This window comes from Anser brachyrhynchus, assembly GCF_964034855.1.
Source record: "Anser brachyrhynchus genome assembly, chromosome: 4".
NCBI classification, from domain to species: Eukaryota; Metazoa; Chordata; class Aves; order Anseriformes; family Anatidae; genus Anser; species Anser brachyrhynchus.
Genome location: NC_137698.1, coordinates 32,065,359 through 32,085,054, shown reverse-complemented (window position 1 = coordinate 32,085,054; position 19,696 = coordinate 32,065,359). Strand labels below are relative to the sequence as shown.

The 19,696-nt window shown below is 35.9% G+C and overlaps 1 protein-coding gene across 3 annotated transcripts in view; it reads left to right on the top strand.

The window, feature by feature from the left end:
- GUCY1B1 (guanylate cyclase 1 soluble subunit beta 1) overlaps positions 1-17,093 on the top strand; it is a 42,024-nt gene extending 24,931 nt beyond the window's left edge. Inside the window, exons 6-15 of one of the 3 annotated variants that reach the window (XR_013950400.1) lie at positions 4,838-5,068; positions 6,547-6,663; positions 7,499-7,632; positions 8,450-8,647; positions 9,240-9,477; positions 10,345-10,485; positions 11,669-11,823; positions 12,415-12,541; positions 15,765-15,853; positions 16,172-17,093. Coding sequence is in view for 2 of the 3 variants with exons in the window: in XM_080589905.1 (XP_080446031.1) it covers positions 4,838-5,068; positions 6,547-6,663; positions 7,499-7,632; positions 8,450-8,647; positions 9,240-9,477; positions 10,345-10,485; positions 11,669-11,823; positions 12,415-12,541; positions 16,172-16,195 (1,365 nt within the window). In the remaining variant the exon portion in view is untranslated. Of the gene's footprint in view, positions 1-4,837; positions 5,069-6,546; positions 6,664-7,498; positions 7,633-8,449; positions 8,648-9,239; positions 9,478-10,344; positions 10,486-11,668; positions 11,824-12,414; positions 12,542-15,764 lie in introns of all 3 variants that reach the window. The other 2 variants (XM_080589905.1, XM_080589904.1) reach the window with 2 other exon arrangements.
- The last annotated feature ends 2,603 nt before the right edge of the window (positions 17,094-19,696 follow it).

Sequence of the window (19,696 nt, the reverse complement as noted above, 5' to 3'; positions counted from 1 at the left end):
GAGGAGCAGCTGAGGCGACACTGCTTGTTCAGCCCAGAGCAGAGCAGGCTGAGGGGAGGCCTCATGGTGGCCTGCAGCTCCCTCACGAGGGGAGCGGAGGGGCAGGCGCTGAGCTCTGCTGTCTGGGGACAGCGACAGGACCCGAGGGAACGGCATGGAGCTGGGACAGGGGAGGGTCAGGCTGGGGGTTAGGAAAAGGTTCTTCACCAAGAGGGTGGTTGGGCACTGGAATAAGCTCTGCGGGGCTGTTGTCACGGCACTGAGCCTGAGGGAGTTCAGGAAGCATTTGCACAATGCTCTCAGACACAGGGTCTGATTTTTTATTTTATTTTTTTTGTGTGGTCCTTTGGGAACCCAGGAGTTGGACTTGATGATCCTTGTGGGTTTCTTCCAACTCGGAAATTCTATGATTCTAAGATGGTAATTTCTGACTGTCTTATATAATGGCAATCCAAAAAACAAAGCCAGAGTGTGACCAGCTGGGGATCTGGCCTAAAAAACTACTTAGGAACTTGTCACGGAGGACAATCAGTACTGAGCTTGTACATTAAAAGGTTAGCTGTGTATGAAGATGAGGCGATCATGGAGCACAATCGGCCTCTGACCCAAGGACAGCTGGAAACTTCAGGAGCTTCATACTCAGAGGTTCAGTGCAGTGAGACAGTCTCCGCCTTGAAACCAGCTGCCAGACATCCCTTCAGTTTTAGCCGTGGGTGTGCAAAGCTAACGATGGTACCACTTGGACACTGAACCACCCTGGAAGAGCTGCAGTGAAATTTGTCAAGTAGCATTGCACGGTCAGTTTTGATCAAAAGAGATCAAGAATGTCATCCTGTATTCAGTTTTAAATGGCAAAAAAAAAATGACTATATATTCATCTTCACAATGCAAAGGAAAAAGATCCTTGTCTAAGGACATTCTTGTTTGTCACTGATGCTGAGATCTGAGTATATCTCGGGGACCCGCTTTTACCTATAGAAATGAGTCTTGTCTTGCAGGTACATTAGAGAAGGCTTAACAGACAGCATGTGTTTGTTATACATGCTGTATCACAGTGATACTGTTTGATTTAATATCTTGTGTGAAGCTCACCGAATATATTAAACCATAGAGGCATGTTTAAAATAATTGTTCTCTAAATTGTTCCTCCCTGAATATTGGTCTGACTTTTCACTTGGCTAAGTAAGAGCAAATGTTGAAAATATATTTTCTGAAAAGCACAGGTGGGTAACCAGTTAGATGTTATATATTCTCTTTGAAACCAAGAGAGTGGTTTTCCCTTCAGTTTTTAACTGCAGTTACTATGGTGATTGAGCTCTTAGACGTGGTGAGCTGATGTCACTTCAGCTAAGACCACAGAGGGAGGCAAAAGAATTAGACTTAATTCCTGTCTTTGTCACTTCTGTCACTGAACTTTCATTTGTCAAGCATTTAATTGAGGCTTCCTCAACAATATTAAAATGATGTTGAAATTCTGTGGCTTGCAAACTTTGCTTGCAGAATGAGACAATAGAAGAGTTTTATCCTCGTTAAGCTTACTTCAGAGTAGCTAGAACAGGTCTTTATGCCAAGTAGGTATCTGGCCAATTAGGTTGGACCCGTATGTACAAGGGTGAAAGGACAGACTGTAACATATTATGTTAATTGCCAGAAGTGCTGATTTTAAATTTGCTGACAAGTAAAAGCTCAAGGCATTGTAGGAAAATTGAGTAGGACTTAGTTACTGTGAATGTCACTGTAATTCAAGAATGCACTTGGACAATGTGGTCTCTCTAAGCAGACAGCCCATGTTATTCTGTGTTACCTTCATTACTTTCTTTAGGATGGATTTCATCTCTAGGACAGGAAATATATATATATGTATATATATAATGATATATCAATATATATCATTTTGAAGATTGATTTTTTTCTGTATCTGAAATGCCTCAGAAAAAGGGAAGTTGTAAGTTGTTTGAGGTGGGTGAGATCACACGACAGGAAGATTAGCTAGTGCATAAATTAAATGAGCAGGAAAGACATCATGAAATTACATATCCAATAGGGAGTTATTTGAGGATGATTCAGTAGCTTTCTTAGCCTGTAGAGGAATATGACTGTAGCTTCTGTTAATAAGGATCTGTGCATGGAGGATCAGAACCAAATTCAATAAATCCGCCATGTCCACAGCGTATCAGGCTTACCACTAGTGTGCAGCTGGTGCTCTGGCTGTTTTGTAGGTCTGACACATTTCCATGTGTTTTGCCTGTAGTGCATCTGCTGCACTATCATGATGCGCTAGTACAGCCAGCATTTCTAGATGCCCTGGAGTCTAGTCAAAAATAGTGTTGCAAATGAAGTTGAAGATGCTGGGGAAATTTGCAGCTTTATACTGTTACTGACACAGTTCTTATCTATAAAGATAAGGAAAATAGCACAATGTGCATGATGACTGACTTAATCACCGTGAAAGTCTGTAGTAACCGCAGAGGATCATAGCTCAAACATACCTAGACATGTCTTGAAGCATGTAGCAGGTCTAGTTTAATGCTGTTTCTTTTTTAACTAACACTTGAGTTTTGTTTATTGATGCATCATTCATTCTATTAAAAAATGGGAAGCTATGATAAACCCTTACAGTGCTGCATGGTAGCAGGAAAAAACCTGTAAGTACAGGTGTAGCATGGTAACAGAGTATGCAGTGACTAAGATGGTCATTAGGTGGTAATATTAATATCTCTGAATATTATCTGCTGTTATTATGAACATTTCCTTAAAAATATTCAATCTTTAAAAATGAATTTTATGACTGCTTTGGTGAATGAAGAAGCTTTTCATCCAAAGTACTGTTTTGTTTTGTTTTGTTTTGTTTTATTTTGTTTTATTCACCTCTGTTAAGAGCAACTCTTTGAAGTAAGATCCAAGACTGGAAATCATATGGAAGCATAGATGAATTCTAGTGATAATTCTACATAATTTGAAAAAGGTTACTGTGTATAATCTCAGCTATCCTTTGGCCACAATAATAGTAAAGGTTAATAATACAACAAAACCTGTGGGAGCGTACATGAGTGAACATGGAATATAAGAACTGAGACACTAACTGCATTTTATCAATCCTCAGTATGGCCACAGTCCCTCACAATTATTTGAATAAGGATTTATATGAAGAGGAATACATGGAAGACCTTTAAACCATAAATTCAAAAGAAAACTAGGTTTCCATCTCCTGTGTTCTGTTTTACTAGATGAATCCACATAATTTGTTTTCCTCAAATGACCACCACATACTTTTCCTGTGTGGTTCACCTCTTATTAACTAGTAATTTCCCACTTCTCTTTGCTATGCATTGTCACATGGATTACCAACAGTTTTTAAAGGAAATTGGGTTTTATCATCATTAGCATTTGAACTTGTTCTTACATCCAGCTTTAGGTACCTACCTGAGCCAGTAAATTCTGATCTTTTCTAAGTTGTATACACAATAGAAAGAGAAGACTAATGCACCAGATTATATAGAGCACCTCCATCAGACTCCTGCTCCAAACTGTCCTCAAGAAAAGCCTCTCTTTCCTTTAAATGTATAGTCAAATAGGAGATCTAGGAGCACCACCTTCTTAAATTAAGCATCATTTAGAAATAAAATACTATTATGTTGTTTTATGCTGCTGCGTGCAAATAGGAACAAATAAAGTATCATCACACCCCAAACCACCAACTAACCAGTTGTGGAGGGGAAATGTTTTAATAGTCTAAACATCACTGTTTGCACAATCTGTGTTTTGTTTTCATATTTTAACTGTTAGTCTCTGTGGCTAGATATGTAAAGGGCAAAATCAGGATGCATTAGAGATTTTAAGAAGCCTTTTTTTGCTTCAGTGGCAGTTAGGATCAGGCTCTGTGAAAACAGAACCAAGAGCAACATGTTCCAAAAAGTTGCTGCTGAACAATACTGTGTAAATAGAGTTGTTCTGTTCCAGTCATTAAATCTAATTAGGCTTGAGAAGAGGTGAATTTGGCCTCTCAGGGTAAATTATGTTATTCTATTAATTATTAGCTTTAATTATACTATAACATATGACTCTCCCTGCAAACAAAATAATCCCTATTAATTTTGTATTTTTCACCAACTTTCAGTAAAATTACTAAAGTATTACTGCTGTATTCAAGACATTCATTTGAGATTTCACTGATGCAGAATAACCAGTCATCTATGATTTCATTTAATACGGAATACGACTCTGAGAAGATTGTAATTGCTTTTCGTTTTATCTGTTGGGTGTGATCTTGAACTCATCACTGTTTGCTTGGATAAGAACTGCACGTTCAAACCTTTGCTCCATTTACCTCTCTTCTGGCTGACTGTGACATGCCCACCCTCTGATCAAGCACTGTTTGCTGTTGTTTTATAGGCCTTGCAAGCAGCTTTCATTAAAATAAGGATTCGAGTGGTTTGTGTAATTCAAGACTTCACACAGATCCACTCAAGGAGAGGGGAGAGTCCTGTTGTGAGGCACATACCAATAAAAGCAAGCATAACCTGAGCCTGAATCCCTGATTTCAAGATGTAAATTTCACTCATCACATATATATTATATTTGAAGGTTCGTCAGTATGTTGTTCATGTGAAGAACAACTGTTGCTAAGTAAAGACACAATTCCTCCCCTGGAATTATAAATACTTCTTAAAATCAGAAATACTTACTAGAACACAGAATTTTTAAAGACACAGTTACCATTCTTGAATTTGTCTTTCTGGTCTAAACGTATCCCTGTCTTCATAGTAGCATTCCAGTTAATAATGAATAGAAGGGTTTTCAGTCTTTCATCTTTTCCTTCATTACTTTTTTTTTCTAGGTTATTCAACAGAGAAATGAGGAATGTGACCACATTCAATTTTTAATTGAAGAGAAAGAGTCTAAAGAAGAGGACTACTATGAAGACCTTGACAGATTTGAAGAAAATGGTACCCAAGAATCTCGCATCAGTCCCTATACTTTCTGCAAGGCCTTTCCTTTCCACATAATATTTGACAGAGATCTGGTGGTCACACAGTGTGGCAATGCTATATACAGAGTCCTTCCACAGGTTAGATGATTCTGTTACATAGTCATAGAGATGCCTTATGATAGATGTTACACAGCTGTTGTTTATTTATTTATTTATTTTAAAAGATGAATAAAACAGGTTTAGGATTCTCTGTCTAAACAGCATTTCCATTTAAGCGTATAACACTTACTGCACTGTGCTCCTGTTGTTTGAAAAAAGAATATGAAAAATAGCCCTTAACCTGCAACAATTCTGTTCCTTAAAGATCATGTCTATAGTGTGCAGTAACAGACCACAGAGTAAGCTCAAACAGAGAATACCTGATCACCCACACAGCTCAGGTGTTAGCTTGATACCTTCTTTTTTTTAATTTTATTTTTATTTTTTACTTTTCACTAGCCTGCTCCAAGATATATTTGTTACAAAAGTGTTAGATTAACGGGTGGACTTAAGACAGCATGACTTGTTGGCCTGTGGTTTAGGAAATAGTCTTGCACATACTTCTCTATAACGTAGCAGCAGGTACATAGTCTGTATATATTACTTCACAAAAATGCCTTGATATATACTTGAGGTGTGTGATGCACAAAAATGGAAGAGCTTAATAACAAAGTTATATACTTTCTTAGCTTGTGCATTATAAGCATCAATATTAGCTGAGGTGTGCCAAACTATGATTGTGATATAAATCTGTGTTCTGAACTGAATGCAGCTGCTGCGATTTCCTCTGGTTATTTGAAATAGAGGAGCATTCAAAGGCCCATTTAATATTATGTATTCTGTATATGAATAGGATAACTCAGTTCTTGCCTGAAAGGACAGAGCTTCTAAAAATAAGCAGTAGGAAAAAATAGGAAGAAATGATATGATAGAAAGAAACAAAAGGAAAAGAATGAAAAAAACAAATGGCCTTTATAGTTATGTGGACATACTATGTTGTATATGAATCATAGCCATATTTTTTAAATGTAATTTTACATTATTTACTTTTTCCTGCTATTGGCTTGTGGTGATGTCTTCCTGGATTTTGTGGAATGATTTGAAAGAAGAGCTTTGAAAATTTTTCTAAAGGTCGTTCATGGAACAGCTATAACTATTTAGCCTGCTGAGGATGGCCATTGGAATCCTTGCTACCAGATGACACTCTAGAGAATATGGATTATCATTGAAAAAGGAGTTACAGGGAGGATACTTAAGAGGAAAACACTGAAGAGGTTTTTTTATACTTTACTGTAGAATGGGGGCAGTTTGTCACATAATTAATGTGAAATAGCGTAACACAAATTTACACGGTTATCTTGCAGGCTAGAGTTGTACTTTGAATTCTAACATACTTTTGTTGTAAAATCCTTAATTTGAAAACCTTGTGTTCTAATGGAGAAATATATAAAGTACATATTCTCTTCTGTTCAGTATTGTCATCTAAGCTAATTGAATATAATTACTCCATGTATACTTTTATTGTAAAACATTTCATTTTTTCTTTCTTTTTTTTTTTTTTCCCCTTTACGTTTTAGCTGCAGCCAGGAAATTGCAGTCTGTTGTCAGTTTTCTCCTTGGTCCGGCCTCATATTGATATTAGTTTTCATGGGATTCTCTCACATATCAATACAGTCTTTGTACTGAGGACCAAGGTAATTAGAGAATATTCACCTGGCTTTTATATAAGTAAGTATGCTTTGGAGAGATAAGAAGTGCTGAAAAAGCAGAAGCGTTCAGAAAATATTCTTTGAACAATAGTAAGCTCAATCCCTTTTGAGTCTTGAGACAAGAAAAAGTGTCAGGTCTGAATTCATGTTTAGTAGTTAGGTTAAATGCTTTGTAGGAATGGTGAAGTACACTTACTTCATGCCTGATGCTTTCTTTGCAAGGGGCCAACCCCACATACGGCGTTGTACCAAAGTAAATGTAGAAAGGTAATTACATGCACTTTTGCTTCTTGACAATATGGGAGACAAATATGAAATATGTTATTGCTTGAGCCCATACATTCCTATACATTTCTGTACCCTTTTCTCTAGGGAGGGGAGGAGAGGAGGCAGCAATGTGAAGCAATGCAGCATGTAGAGTAGAGCCTACTATGCTAAAGAGCCTGTTTATTTATAGAAAACTGTACCTGAGAGAAACCAACAAGATTTCTTAAGAGATTCTCCCAGGCACAATTAGAACTTCACAGAATAGGCAATTCTTGTTTCAAACCATTGTGAAGAAATCACACAGAAGAAAACAAGAAGTTACAAACATGAAGATAAAGATACCATGTTTTATAACTTAGAAGTAGAAAATCATAGTATTAAAGTAAGGATAGTGTGTTGTGCTCAAATGATAATTGGGTTTTAACGTTGGGTGTAACTTTTTTAGACATTCTGACAGCCTTCCTTGTGAAAGCACTTACATATATGTTGTGATAAGTAACACACGTGCCAATGCCGTTATATAATAATTGTGACTTTTTTTTTTTATCACCAGGAGGGGCTGTTAGATGTAGAGAAATTGGAGTGTGAAGATGAGTTGACTGGCACAGAAATCAGTTGCTTACGCCTGAAAGGGCAAATGATCTACTTGCCTGAAGCAGACAGCATTCTCTTTCTTTGTTCACCAAGGTACTTTAAACCATAAGAGTTCTGTAATATTGATTTTCATTTTACAATTACTAATTTTATGAGCACTTATGAGAGTAGTTCTACGGAGATGAATTGGCTCAAGTATTGATTTAATTGAATTTGGTTTATACTGAAAGAGGAGGGAGCATTTAAACATCAGAAGTTAGCTGATTATTAAATAATTCAATATAAACATTGGGATGCTCTGTCTTAGTTTGAACAAGTGAGAATATCTCATGATTCAGTGATTTTTGGCAAGTCTTGCCCTTTATTTCTTATTCTGGGAAAGCTGAGATGTCACTATGATTTAGTTTCCTATGAGGATTCTTTTTTTTTTTTTTTTCAGAAGCTTTAATTTAAAAGAGCAGTGATGTTTATAAAAAGAGTGGTTGGGATTGGGAATTGAATGGAGGGCTTTATCTAAAAGTTTATTGACGTAGTATGCCAGATTACCTCATTAATCTCACTCATTAATCTGTAAAAGTGAAACAGAGAGTGGATGAAGACAGGAAGAGTAGAGGCTACCTTAACATAATCTCACTTTTATTTGTTCACTGAAGACTGTGCATTTCATATGTTCATGGAACTCCTCAGTAAGAATTCTATATTTAAATTAAAAAATCAAGAGACATGTTTTAACACAAGTGAACACAAGGTAATTTGTAGATGGAATGATTTATACATTTCATCAGAATTTTAGAAACATAATCTTTTTTTTTTCTATTATTCCACAATCTCTGCTGTTCATCTGAAGTTTAAATGCTCCTTTGGCAAACTTAATTGTACCCATATTATTATCTGTTTTTCCACATTGCAGTGTGATGAACTTGGATGATTTAACTAGAAGAGGGTTGTATCTGAGTGATATTCCATTGCATGATGCTACCCGTGATCTGGTTCTTTTGGGAGAGCAGTTCAGAGAGGAATATAAGCTGACTCAAGAGCTTGAGATCCTCACTGACAGACTGCAGCACACACTGCGTGCACTGGAAGATGAAAAGAAAAAGACAGACACGTAAGAACAAAATCCTGATTTTGATCTGAAACAGTCACAGCAATGTATTATTTATAGGTACCTTCTTCACAAAATAAAAGAATCTGGGAAGGAATGTAAAAGATATGCAGCGCCAGTAATTTTGGAGTCAAGAAAGAGCATTTCATTTTAATTCCTGATGGGGTTTTCCTTAATTCAGATTGTCAGATGTCTTCTGCAACGTAGGCTGTAGCTCACACAGGTTTTTTGATGGCTCCTTCCTTTATATGGACAGTTATGAGAAGTGAACTGGCAATCCTTTTGGCTTTACTAATTAACCTAAAATAGCAGTTTTGCAAGCTTTCTTACCTGCCATTGCTGTAGCGAGGTGAATCTGATGAATGCCCAAAATGTTACTATTTGACAGAGTTCTGTAGACCACTTACTTTATCTTTCTGTACCACCACGCTGACGGGTTAGTAGATATAGCAGAAATGCTTAAGCAGTAAGTAGAAATGATCCAAGACACTACTAATGGATCATGTCAGAAGAATTAATAATGTCTGCAATATGTAAAGTCCTTTCTTAAATTTCTTTCTTTTTTGCTTTTGCCTTTCTTTCCTTACTCATTTAGGTTACTGTACTCTGTTCTACCACCATCAGTGGCAAATGAACTGAGACACAAACGTCCTGTTCCAGCTAAGCGGTATGACAATGTCACCATTCTCTTTAGTGGCATTGTTGGATTCAATGCTTTCTGTAGTAAACATGCCTCTGGAGAGGGAGCCATGAAGATTGTTAATCTTTTAAATGATCTTTACACAAGATTTGATATTCTAACTGATTCTCGAAGGAATCCATTTGTTTACAAGGTAAGCGGAAAATTTTCAAGTAATTTAAACTGCGACTTTTCAATAATTTACTGTAATGTCTCTCTTTTCCATCCTTTGGACTTCAGGCTTTTGAAAAAAGTAGTTTTATTTGAACGGTGTTGCCTGATACTACATAGCTAAAGAAGAGTATGTTGTTTATCTCTAATTGTGTGAAGGAACATAAAGGGCATGGTTTCGAGCAGTGTTTCTGCACAGTCACCCATTGGGTGGATATATCATTTTCCTTCCACATTTAGCAAATATAAACACTTAAGTAAGCAGTTTGTTGTTCTGCTGACCCCATGCTTTAAGTCATATACCTGGGTCTCCTGGTTGTAAATTATAACCTATTACTTGGTTATTCAATGTGAATTTCATTCCTTTGGTAGCAATGAGGTATAGTTGCAGATATAGCTGTTACGAGATAGAAAAGTAGATATGTACGTCTCATATATGTATGTATGTGTGTATGCTTGTGTGTTATATTTATAAAATCCATCGCTAGTTTTTTCTAGAAATAAGTTTTATGTCCTATACCAAGTAAATCGAGTGTGTGAGTCAAAATAAACATGGCACTCAGTTTCTACACAAATTCTAGAAGACCCGAAAAGAGAGGCTGAAGTTCACATAATCGGTGTTATTTTAATTTGTTAATACACTAAATGTTTATCAATACAATAAATGCTTATCAATAACAAGAAGAGGTCATTAGAATTAGGATGATTTGAGTGAATTCGAAGGGAAAATATTTGAAAGGACAAGCCGCCTTGAAGGAAGTACTACATCCATTCTAGTACTCTAAAGTCCACAGTAAGTATTTTGAACTCAAGTAATTGAACGATGCATGTCTTCCCTATTGCACAATAGGTGGAAACAGTTGGGGACAAGTATATGACAGTGAGTGGTCTACCAGAGCCTTGCATTCATCATGCACGATCTATCTGTCACCTGGCATTGGATATGATGGAAATAGCAGGCCAAGTTCAAGTAGATGGTGAGCCTGTACAGGTTAGTAAATGTGTGGGCTTGAATGAAGAGCCTGTTCTTTGATACGATGATAATGCTTTGAAATATCATAATGCTAAAGTCTGTGTCTAATAAAGTCTAATATCATAATGCTAAAGTCTGTGTAAACTTTATTCTGAGACAGATTTCAACAAATAATATGAAGAGTCACATGTAGATGTAGTATGTATAGTTCCTCAGACCTTAAAATTACACTTAGCCATTTAAAGAACTAAATTAGGTCCACGTCATGTGTGTTTGTTTTCTGATCTTTTTAATCTAATCAACAAATTTGCATTGTGCATCAAATACAATTAGTTGAGCCTTCTTCATCTCAATGAACAGAACAATAGTATCCCTTGTTGACATTTTCAGTTGTGCTTGAGATTCTCTTGTCAGCATGGGAAAATAATTGCATTATAAATAGAAAAGTATGGTTCCATAGGCAGTTACAGCTATGATTCTAACAATAATGTATATTAGTGGAAGTTCAGTCATTATGGGACTTTTAAAGGTGTTGGTGCATTAATATAGGATTGATGAGGGTGCATTGACCAGTTAATGACCTGTCCTCATCAAAAAGCTCTGAGGGCAAAATAAATAATGAGTTTGATAGATATTTCTATTTATATGAAGCCTGATGCTCTAACACTTAGCTTAGGTTTGTGTTTTTCACTTTTTCAGTGGGCAAGGAAGTGAGAAGGTTTGATTTGGGGGCTTTACAGTAACCATAATGTGCTATAAGAATGAGTTTCTTCAAACCCCTGTCCTTGAGCTTTTAAGTGCAAAATACCATGATATTTCCTCTGAGAAACAGTCTTTTTCTTGGCCTAAACCATCCATTTCTGCATCTTTGAGAGCTCATTAAACACACACCTGCAGAGTATGCCACTCTCTCCACTTATTTTTATTTCACAGTATGTAATAGCAATATGGCATGGTGCATGTTGGAAAAATATGATGTTTGTTCTTTCTTGTGGAAGGCAGAGACATAACAATACAATAATAAAATAATAAATAAGAGACAAAATGACACAAAATACAAAACTTTGAAGAAGCTGGAATTGTCCACTGGGGAAAAAAAAAAGCTAGTAAATAGAAATGGCATAATACCTGTATTTAGTTGGAAGCAGCAGATTAGCCACACTGATTTTAAATATTCAACCATTATTTTTTCTCTCTAAAGATAACAATAGGAATCCATACTGGTGAGGTAGTCACAGGTGTCATAGGCCAAAGGATGCCACGTTACTGCCTCTTTGGAAATACAGTCAATCTAACAAGCAGAACAGAAACTACTGGAGAAAAAGGAAAGATCAATGTCTCTGAGTATACATACAGGTAAGTGAGTAACCATTTTTACTGTTGTTGACATTGTAAAGCACTTTTTCCATGTAACATCAAACTGTCTTCAGAATTGATAGTGATGGGAACCTATCAAAACATTAGAATCACAGAATCATAGAATGGGTTGGGTTGGAAGGGATCTTAAAGATCACCTACCTAATTCCAACCCCCTGCCATGGGCAGGGACATGTCCCACCAGGCCAAGTTGCTCAGAGCCCCCATCCAATCTGTCGTTAAACTCCTCCTGGGATGGGGAATCCACAGCTTCTCTGGGCAACCTGTTCTAGTGCCTCACCACCCTCATAGTAGAGGACTTCTTCTTAATATCTAATCTAAATCCATCCTTTCTTAGTTTAAAATTATTCCTCCTTATCATCTTGCATTATTTAAGTGCATGAGTTCATATGAAACCACTGCAGAGTGTATTATGATACAACATTATTTGTATGCAAATATAATAATGATCTGAAGATAGACTCAACTGTTTTGTTAAGTTGCTCACGTATCTGTATGTGTAATATTTTATATAGTGCATGGCATGTGTGCATAGTACATAGATTTACATATTTTCTCTTTCAATTTCAGGTGTCTTATGTCACCAGAAAATTCAGATCCTCAGTTCCACCTGGAATATAGGGGTCCAGTTTCTATGAAGGGTAAAAAAGAACCAATGCAGGTTTGGTTTTTGTCCAGAAAGAGTACAGAGACAGAGGTATGACTAACCAAAGTGTATTTTTTTTTAAACAAGGTATAAATATGACAAATTTAATCTAAACCACTGAGATCCATTTGCATTTGCAAAATAAATGTTCCCTGGAAGAAATGAACAGTTTTGTACACACTTTCATTAATGCATTTATTATCTTGACAGCAGATTAAAGGCCGTGATTATTTGCCTTCGGAGTTTGTGCAATCCCTGAAAGAATACTTTCATATTTTAAAAAGTCCTTGAGGGAATGCCAAGCGTTTAAATATTTATCTCTCTCTCTCTTACGGATTTCTCCACTGTACTAGATTTTGCAATATAATGTCCGTTTCTGTTTAGCTGACATGTCTGGTTATCAGCACTTCAAAATTTACCATTTTATTTCTTACAGTGAGTGAATAAATGTGCCTTCAAATATTTAGGCAACAGTACAGCAACTACTTGCAGGCAAATTTGCACCTGATGTGTGTGGTGTTCTGTTAATCTCAGATGGATCTGCTTGCTTGGACAGAGACTGTTGTGTAATAGAGGTCTTACTTTAAAAATATACAGGGTGAAAAATATGTCTTCTGAATGACATATGAAACTAAATCCTGCTGTCAAAATGACATAGTGTAAAGCTCTTCAAGCACTAAGTGGTCTTTGAGCTTATATGTCTAGTTCAGAAGTTTGGGCACATAGTAACCAAAATCTTATTAAAGGACAATGAGATTTAGACTCATAAGTGGGCTACAAACTTAGACACATAATCAGGTTACTGTGGGCCAGTTGATTTGCCATAGCTGAGCAGGTGCATACATTCCACCCATTGCAAACGGGGAAAAGTGGGTAAAAGTAATACACATAGCTTGAAATTTGTCCTGAAGTAATACAAAAAGAAAGGGTTCTAAGCTAATGTATTTAATCTTAAAAATACCAGACTAAAATAATGCAAGTCATCAGTTACCTTTACTGAACTGAAAAGTCACAGAGAATTAATTGTACTTTTGAATTCTCATGTGCTTCTGAAAATGAAATTTAGGCTGCTAAACCATTTGGGATCTTTAGGAAATCGGCTCTAACTTTAATACCACTGGAACCCAAGTATATGTATATTGACTTTTTAATGATAACTCCCAATATTAACCCCTCAGTATTAAAATTCAGGGGAAAGCCTGTACTTTAACTCCACTGAATTCTGTATTTTAGTAAATATTACTTGTAATAATATTCTGGGCACCACTTTTGATAGTACTTTTATGATTTTGTTCTATATCAAGGTTAACTGTAATTTCACATGGCTACCATTTTTCAAATCCATACTTGTATATGCAATATATTTTAATTAAACACCTTAGACTTTTTTCTGCATTAAAAAAAAATATGTCCTATCATTTGTATCGGGGAATATTGTAATTTGAAATGTAAAACTTCAGATGAGTACTGAGTCAAGGTTGTGTTTTCTATGTTTCAATCTCACATGACTTTAAGTTTAGGTTCAGGAAGTTTATAATTTTCAATATTGCCATTTCCTTTTAGAGATCTTGTATAATATCTGACAGCAGCCCTGCGAGGTACCTGCTGTTACCATTATCTAATAATTCAGCTTTGTAGAGGGGGATATAGGGGCAGAAATAAACCTGACAGAAAACTGCTGTCAGGAGCACTTAAGAGTCACAGCTTAAGCACACTTGAAAAGTCTCTCTTGATTTTTGTTAGTTTCAGTTATACATATAATTATCACACACAGAAGGACTTCCCCCATCACAGGTATCTCTTTTATGTTGTAGTAAGTTTCAGAGAATAGGAAAGTAGAAAGATAATTCATGTGGTGAATGAAACTGATAATCATTTTGTCAGAGGTGACTTTGAAAGAAGATCATTCTCTAATGGTCTTTTCATTCTTTTTCACTCCCTGCACCATTTCATCTGTCCACACACAAAAAGATGCTCTAAGATTTCCTACTTTAAGATTTCCAAACTGTTGTTATTTCTGGCACTTTATAGTCTGTATATAATAGTTGTAATCCAAAAGCAGAAATCAGATAACCAACTTTTTATGTGGTATTACCTTAGAGTAATTCCTTTGCAAAGGTACAGTTCTGGTTTTCTTTTCTGATACTCCATCTGATGTTTCAAACATATACACATGCTTATGTTTATTATCATGTGTAGTGTGATTAATTTCAGCGGGGGCCATTCATAACGATTAATACTGCATGTTAACATATATTTGGAATCTACATGTTATATATATTTCTTGAATGGTCACTCCAGAATATTGCAGGAACTGATTTAAAGAAGTAAACCTGAAAATATTTTTAAGTCATCCTGAAGATATTTCTGCTGATAATTCTTTTACTGTGAAGTTTTCTACCTCCAATATCTTTAAATCTAGGTTTGAGTCATATTAGTGATGTGTTCCCCTCTTCATTATATACCTAAGGGATTGATTAGCTCAGCATTCACAAATCTGTTAGCATATTTTACCCGGAAGCCTAGTAATTGATATATGGTGGGGGAAGAGGACAAAATGGTTACAGCTGGCATAGAGGTATGAAACCAAGGTCTAAAATATGCCATATCTTCACTGAGCCTGTAGAACATGATAGGGTTGGAGCAACTCATCATACTTCAGACTTGATTACCAAGTTGGCATCTCTATAGTGAATGAGCAGCATTTATTTCTGGGAAAGATCTGTTTTACAAGAATCACTGTCTGTTCGGAATGCTGCTCCTTTACATTATTCCCAGTTAAGTTATCTCTTCCATAATACCATTCCAGCAAAATTTAGAATTGTATCAGAAATGTACATAGAACCAAAGCAACTCTGACTACTTACTTGTCTGCTTGCTTGCATGAACAGAGGTTCAACTGCAGCTTCTCTCATGAGAAATTGACTTATAAAACATAAAGCTTGCAGAGAACCTCAGATGTCTGACTGCAATTTCCATCATTCCCCTCTTCCAAATATGTTTTTCTCCCACGTCCCCACATTACTAATTGGAACAAGTTAAAGTATCTCAGAGCTAGTAGTTCATCAGGGAATGTAGGAACTACTACGTTCTTACATACAACAAACATGTACGAAAGAAATGCTTTTGTTAACTATGCTCTGTTCTATTATTTTTATTATTTACTAATACTGGTTGCAAGTTGTCAAACATATTTTGTCACTGCATTGATCCACTATGTTGTTGCTTCAAAGAAAATCCCTTACTTTTCAAATTCTACTTGCATGCACTCAAGGAAACAAAGCAAGATGCTTTCTGAGCTGAGGGAAGAGGAAAAGGATGCTGAACAGGGTGCAATACTGTCTCCAAATAGAGGGCCAGGCAGTAAGGATGAGTTTATGGATGTTACTTCACTTTGTATCTCCCATTGCCATGTGCAGTAACATTGTCTTTTGCCCTAGTCCTGAAATCATATTCATCATTTTCCTCCAGGCTTGCTTGCTACTTTTTCCTTAGTGTTTGGTATTGTTATATCTCTGCTATGGGCATGTATTTCAAGCTTTCTTTTTTCTTTTTAATATGCGTCTTTGCATGTCAGTTATGTGGCCCTTCCTATCACCGAATAAAAATTTCATAATATGCACGCCACAAATAACCACTTCAGTCTGATGCTTCATACCATCTTCATCTCCATCTTTGCAGTACAGTGGTTGCAAAAATCAGTGACATTTCTGGAAAGATGGGAAGCATTTCAATTGTTTGGCAGAACGAAGAACCTAAAGAACTATTTGTAAAACTACTACATAAAGCACCATTATGAAAACTATTCTATAAAACTTGTTTATCAGATTTACTTCTGCTATTACCATGCTTCCTGTTCATTTTGTGAATAACACTTGATGCACTGTTAAAACTTGGTTAGAAAAAGGTACCTCTTTTGATGTCATCCTGCATTTTGGCTTTGTAGACACTAAGTAAACATTGTCTATGTTGAAAGGAGGCAGTTGTTTGTCTGACGCTGCCATTTGAAGCATGTGCTGATGTACTTTTACTGAAACGCTGTTCTCTTGCAATGTATTTTGCATTGTTTTATATTAACTAAATTAAGTTGTCATGTTAATAATAGTTTGCTGGACAATTTTAGGCCACTGATAGTGCTCTAATTCTTTTCTGATAGAGCTCCCAGAATTGACAGGCATACTGCTAGGACATGATTGTCATGGTTGCCTTTTGTTTTGGTCTCTAATTTTTAGAAAAAAATTTATATTACTCCTTGGGAGAACCTGATGGTATTCTTGGCATCATGGCATAATTAAAAGATATATAGCTTGTAAGGGGACATAGTATCTTTTATTTTACCAGCTGATACATTTGGTAAAATTGGACAAGGTTTCAGATGTGTTAGACCTTCCGTAACTTCAATGTATGGTGCATTTTTGCGTGAATAATATCCATTCTTATCTGTTTGACATTTCTGAATATTTGCATTATAAAATAGGATAGTGCAATTACTTTGTGTATAAAAATTGTCTATCTACTATACTTTATGAGCACAGAATATATATGTATAAATGTTTCATGTTAATGTGCAAAATAAATTGCAATAAATTATTTTTTCCACTGATTTTAGAAATCTTGGGGTTTTCTTTTTAATGAAAATTGCTTTTTAGTGTTGCAGTTGATACAGAACAAGCATGTTCTCCATTCTGTAATTCCAAGTTCATGTTTAAGTAATTTCTCAAGTCATTGTTCCAATGTGTACATATGTTTAAGAGTCTCCCATGTTCAGGTTTGTGGATAACATCCTCAGGTTAAAGTGGTGTTAAAAATGTGTAGATTAGTGCTCCAAAAATAGTAGAAGAGATCACAGAAATACCTACATGGTATTTCCTTTGCAAAGTCTTCAGGTAAATGCTGCACTCAACAGCTAAAAATAAAATTGCTTAAACATTTCTCTCAGATAACTTTGGGTATTTAGTTCCTTAGTGTGTGCTCTCTTGCCTCTTTGATTTAAATATAGTGATTTGCTTTTTCAATAGAGGCTCTCTAATTGAAACGTGAGGTAAAATAATTTAAAAAGTCTGTTTCAAAATCTGTTTCATTTACAAATACATCTGCTTTATCTTAGTATTGTTTTGTTAAAAAAAAAAAGTTGAAACAAGAAGAAAAGTGAAAGCAGCAATGAAACTACAAATTACAGAATGCTTAGCTGTTTCTAATCTTCTGGATCAAATGCTTTTCTTTGAATTCATATATGCAAAAGAATTTGGTTTTCTGTGGTTTTACTAACTAAGGCTGGCTGTGCAGAGGACTCTGCTAATATGTCTTAAAGTTGGTGCTGCAGTTGACTTGAGAAGTCTGACTGTTGCTAGTGTTTCTTGGATAATGTATGCACTTTTATCTATTATGGGGCTTGAAAACAGCGAAAGGACTCTCACTGGCTTTAGTAAATTTTGAAGCAATCTTATTAAGCACATACTCTCAATCCTTGGAAGCTATATTATAAAGGCTCACAATGAATGAAGCCATTTGATAACATGGCCTATATTTGCTGATCTTTTCATTGACCTTCCCCATGCAGAGTTCCATCAAAACTAGATTTTTATTATTATTATTTACAGGGCTAGGCAAATATATCTCTGTACTTTTTAGCAAAAATATTAACAATTCTAGCATATTAAGAGGAATGTCTTATTATCATATATTACTTTTTAATCACCATTACACTTCTCTCAGGCTGTGTTTGGATTGAGATGTTACAGCTCATGAGCCTTATGCAGTTGATTTTTATTTATATTTACATGCCATAAAATAGAATCTGTAAATTTTCAGTGGGAACAAATTCTGGAAACATAACTTTGTGTTTGTTAGCTTAGGGGGAAAACAGAATAATAAGCAATGATTAAGGTACTCGTTTGAATATATGTTCTTATCACAACATTTATTCTTGTATTTTTTACTTACAAAAATAAATCATACCACTGTGTACAAGGAACTAAAAAGACTTTATAAATAAGCATAGTTTGAAAATTAGCTTGAACCTTTAATTGACAGGAGGGGTGGCATACTGCTGTTTTTAACTCTTAGGTATGTTTCTGAAAAGTTAGACAGACCAAGTAATAATAAGCTACATAAGCAGAACTCCAGCTTCTTGAGTGTGGGTCTTTCAAATTTTGCCTTCTTGGCAAACACATCTACAGATGCCATAATCAGGCTATTGATGGCAAGAGTGAACAAGTCAGCAGATAGAGCAGAAGACAACGTTAGGATGGCAGCTCTCATTTTTCTGACTGATTGGTATCAAAAGCTATTACGCAGCTCATACACAGTTCTTTTCCTTCACGTATGCAACAGCAGCTTCGCTATAATGATCCCAGAGATACAAAGTCTCTGCCTTGCACCAGAATTAAATGATATAAAAAAAGGATGCATTATTCATGAAAGTGGTGGCCTTTTCATTATTACTGTGATTTCTGTTGGGACCATTCGCTACCTTCAGCTGAGTGCACACTTAAATTTTGCAGGATCTAGGCAGTTTTTGTTCACTAAGTCACTAGACAGCAATATGTCTTAGAGTTGGGTACAGTAATAAAAACTATTGCCCAAAGGAGTTTTAATTCACCCTTCCCTATCTGCTGCTATTGGGCTGCTATTTTTTGTGGGTTTATTTTTAGAGGAACCTCACATTTTTATTACCTCACAAAGGCATCATTGGCAGCAATGGTTTACTAGCACCCAATATGTTCATTTAGCTCTTTTTTATATACGTGTACACACGCGCACACACACACACACACAAAATCCCTCAGGAAGGAGACCTGAAGACAAAAGTACAAAAAAACAATTAGGGTGTGTGAGTTTTTTTTCATGACTTGTTTACAGTGTTTAATGTAGGTTGGAGTACATCTGACAAGTTCATGTTTAAAAGACAATCATCTACATACGAAGGAAATAGGAAACAATAAGGTAGCATTTGATATGGATAGGGGCTGGCTGGAGCTGAAGACCCCAGAGCATTTTCTATTAACAAAACTCCTGTAAAATCTAAAGCTAGTAAACATTTGAGTGTGCTGCAGCCAAGCTGTACACTGCATTTGACATTTTTGTACTCTGAAACCTTGATAGCCTTATCAATAACACCCATCTCCGTGGAGCCAGAGCATGGTCTGAGGTATCTGTATCCTGATGTGTTTTTAATTCACCATGGTGACAGGTCAACAGTAGACA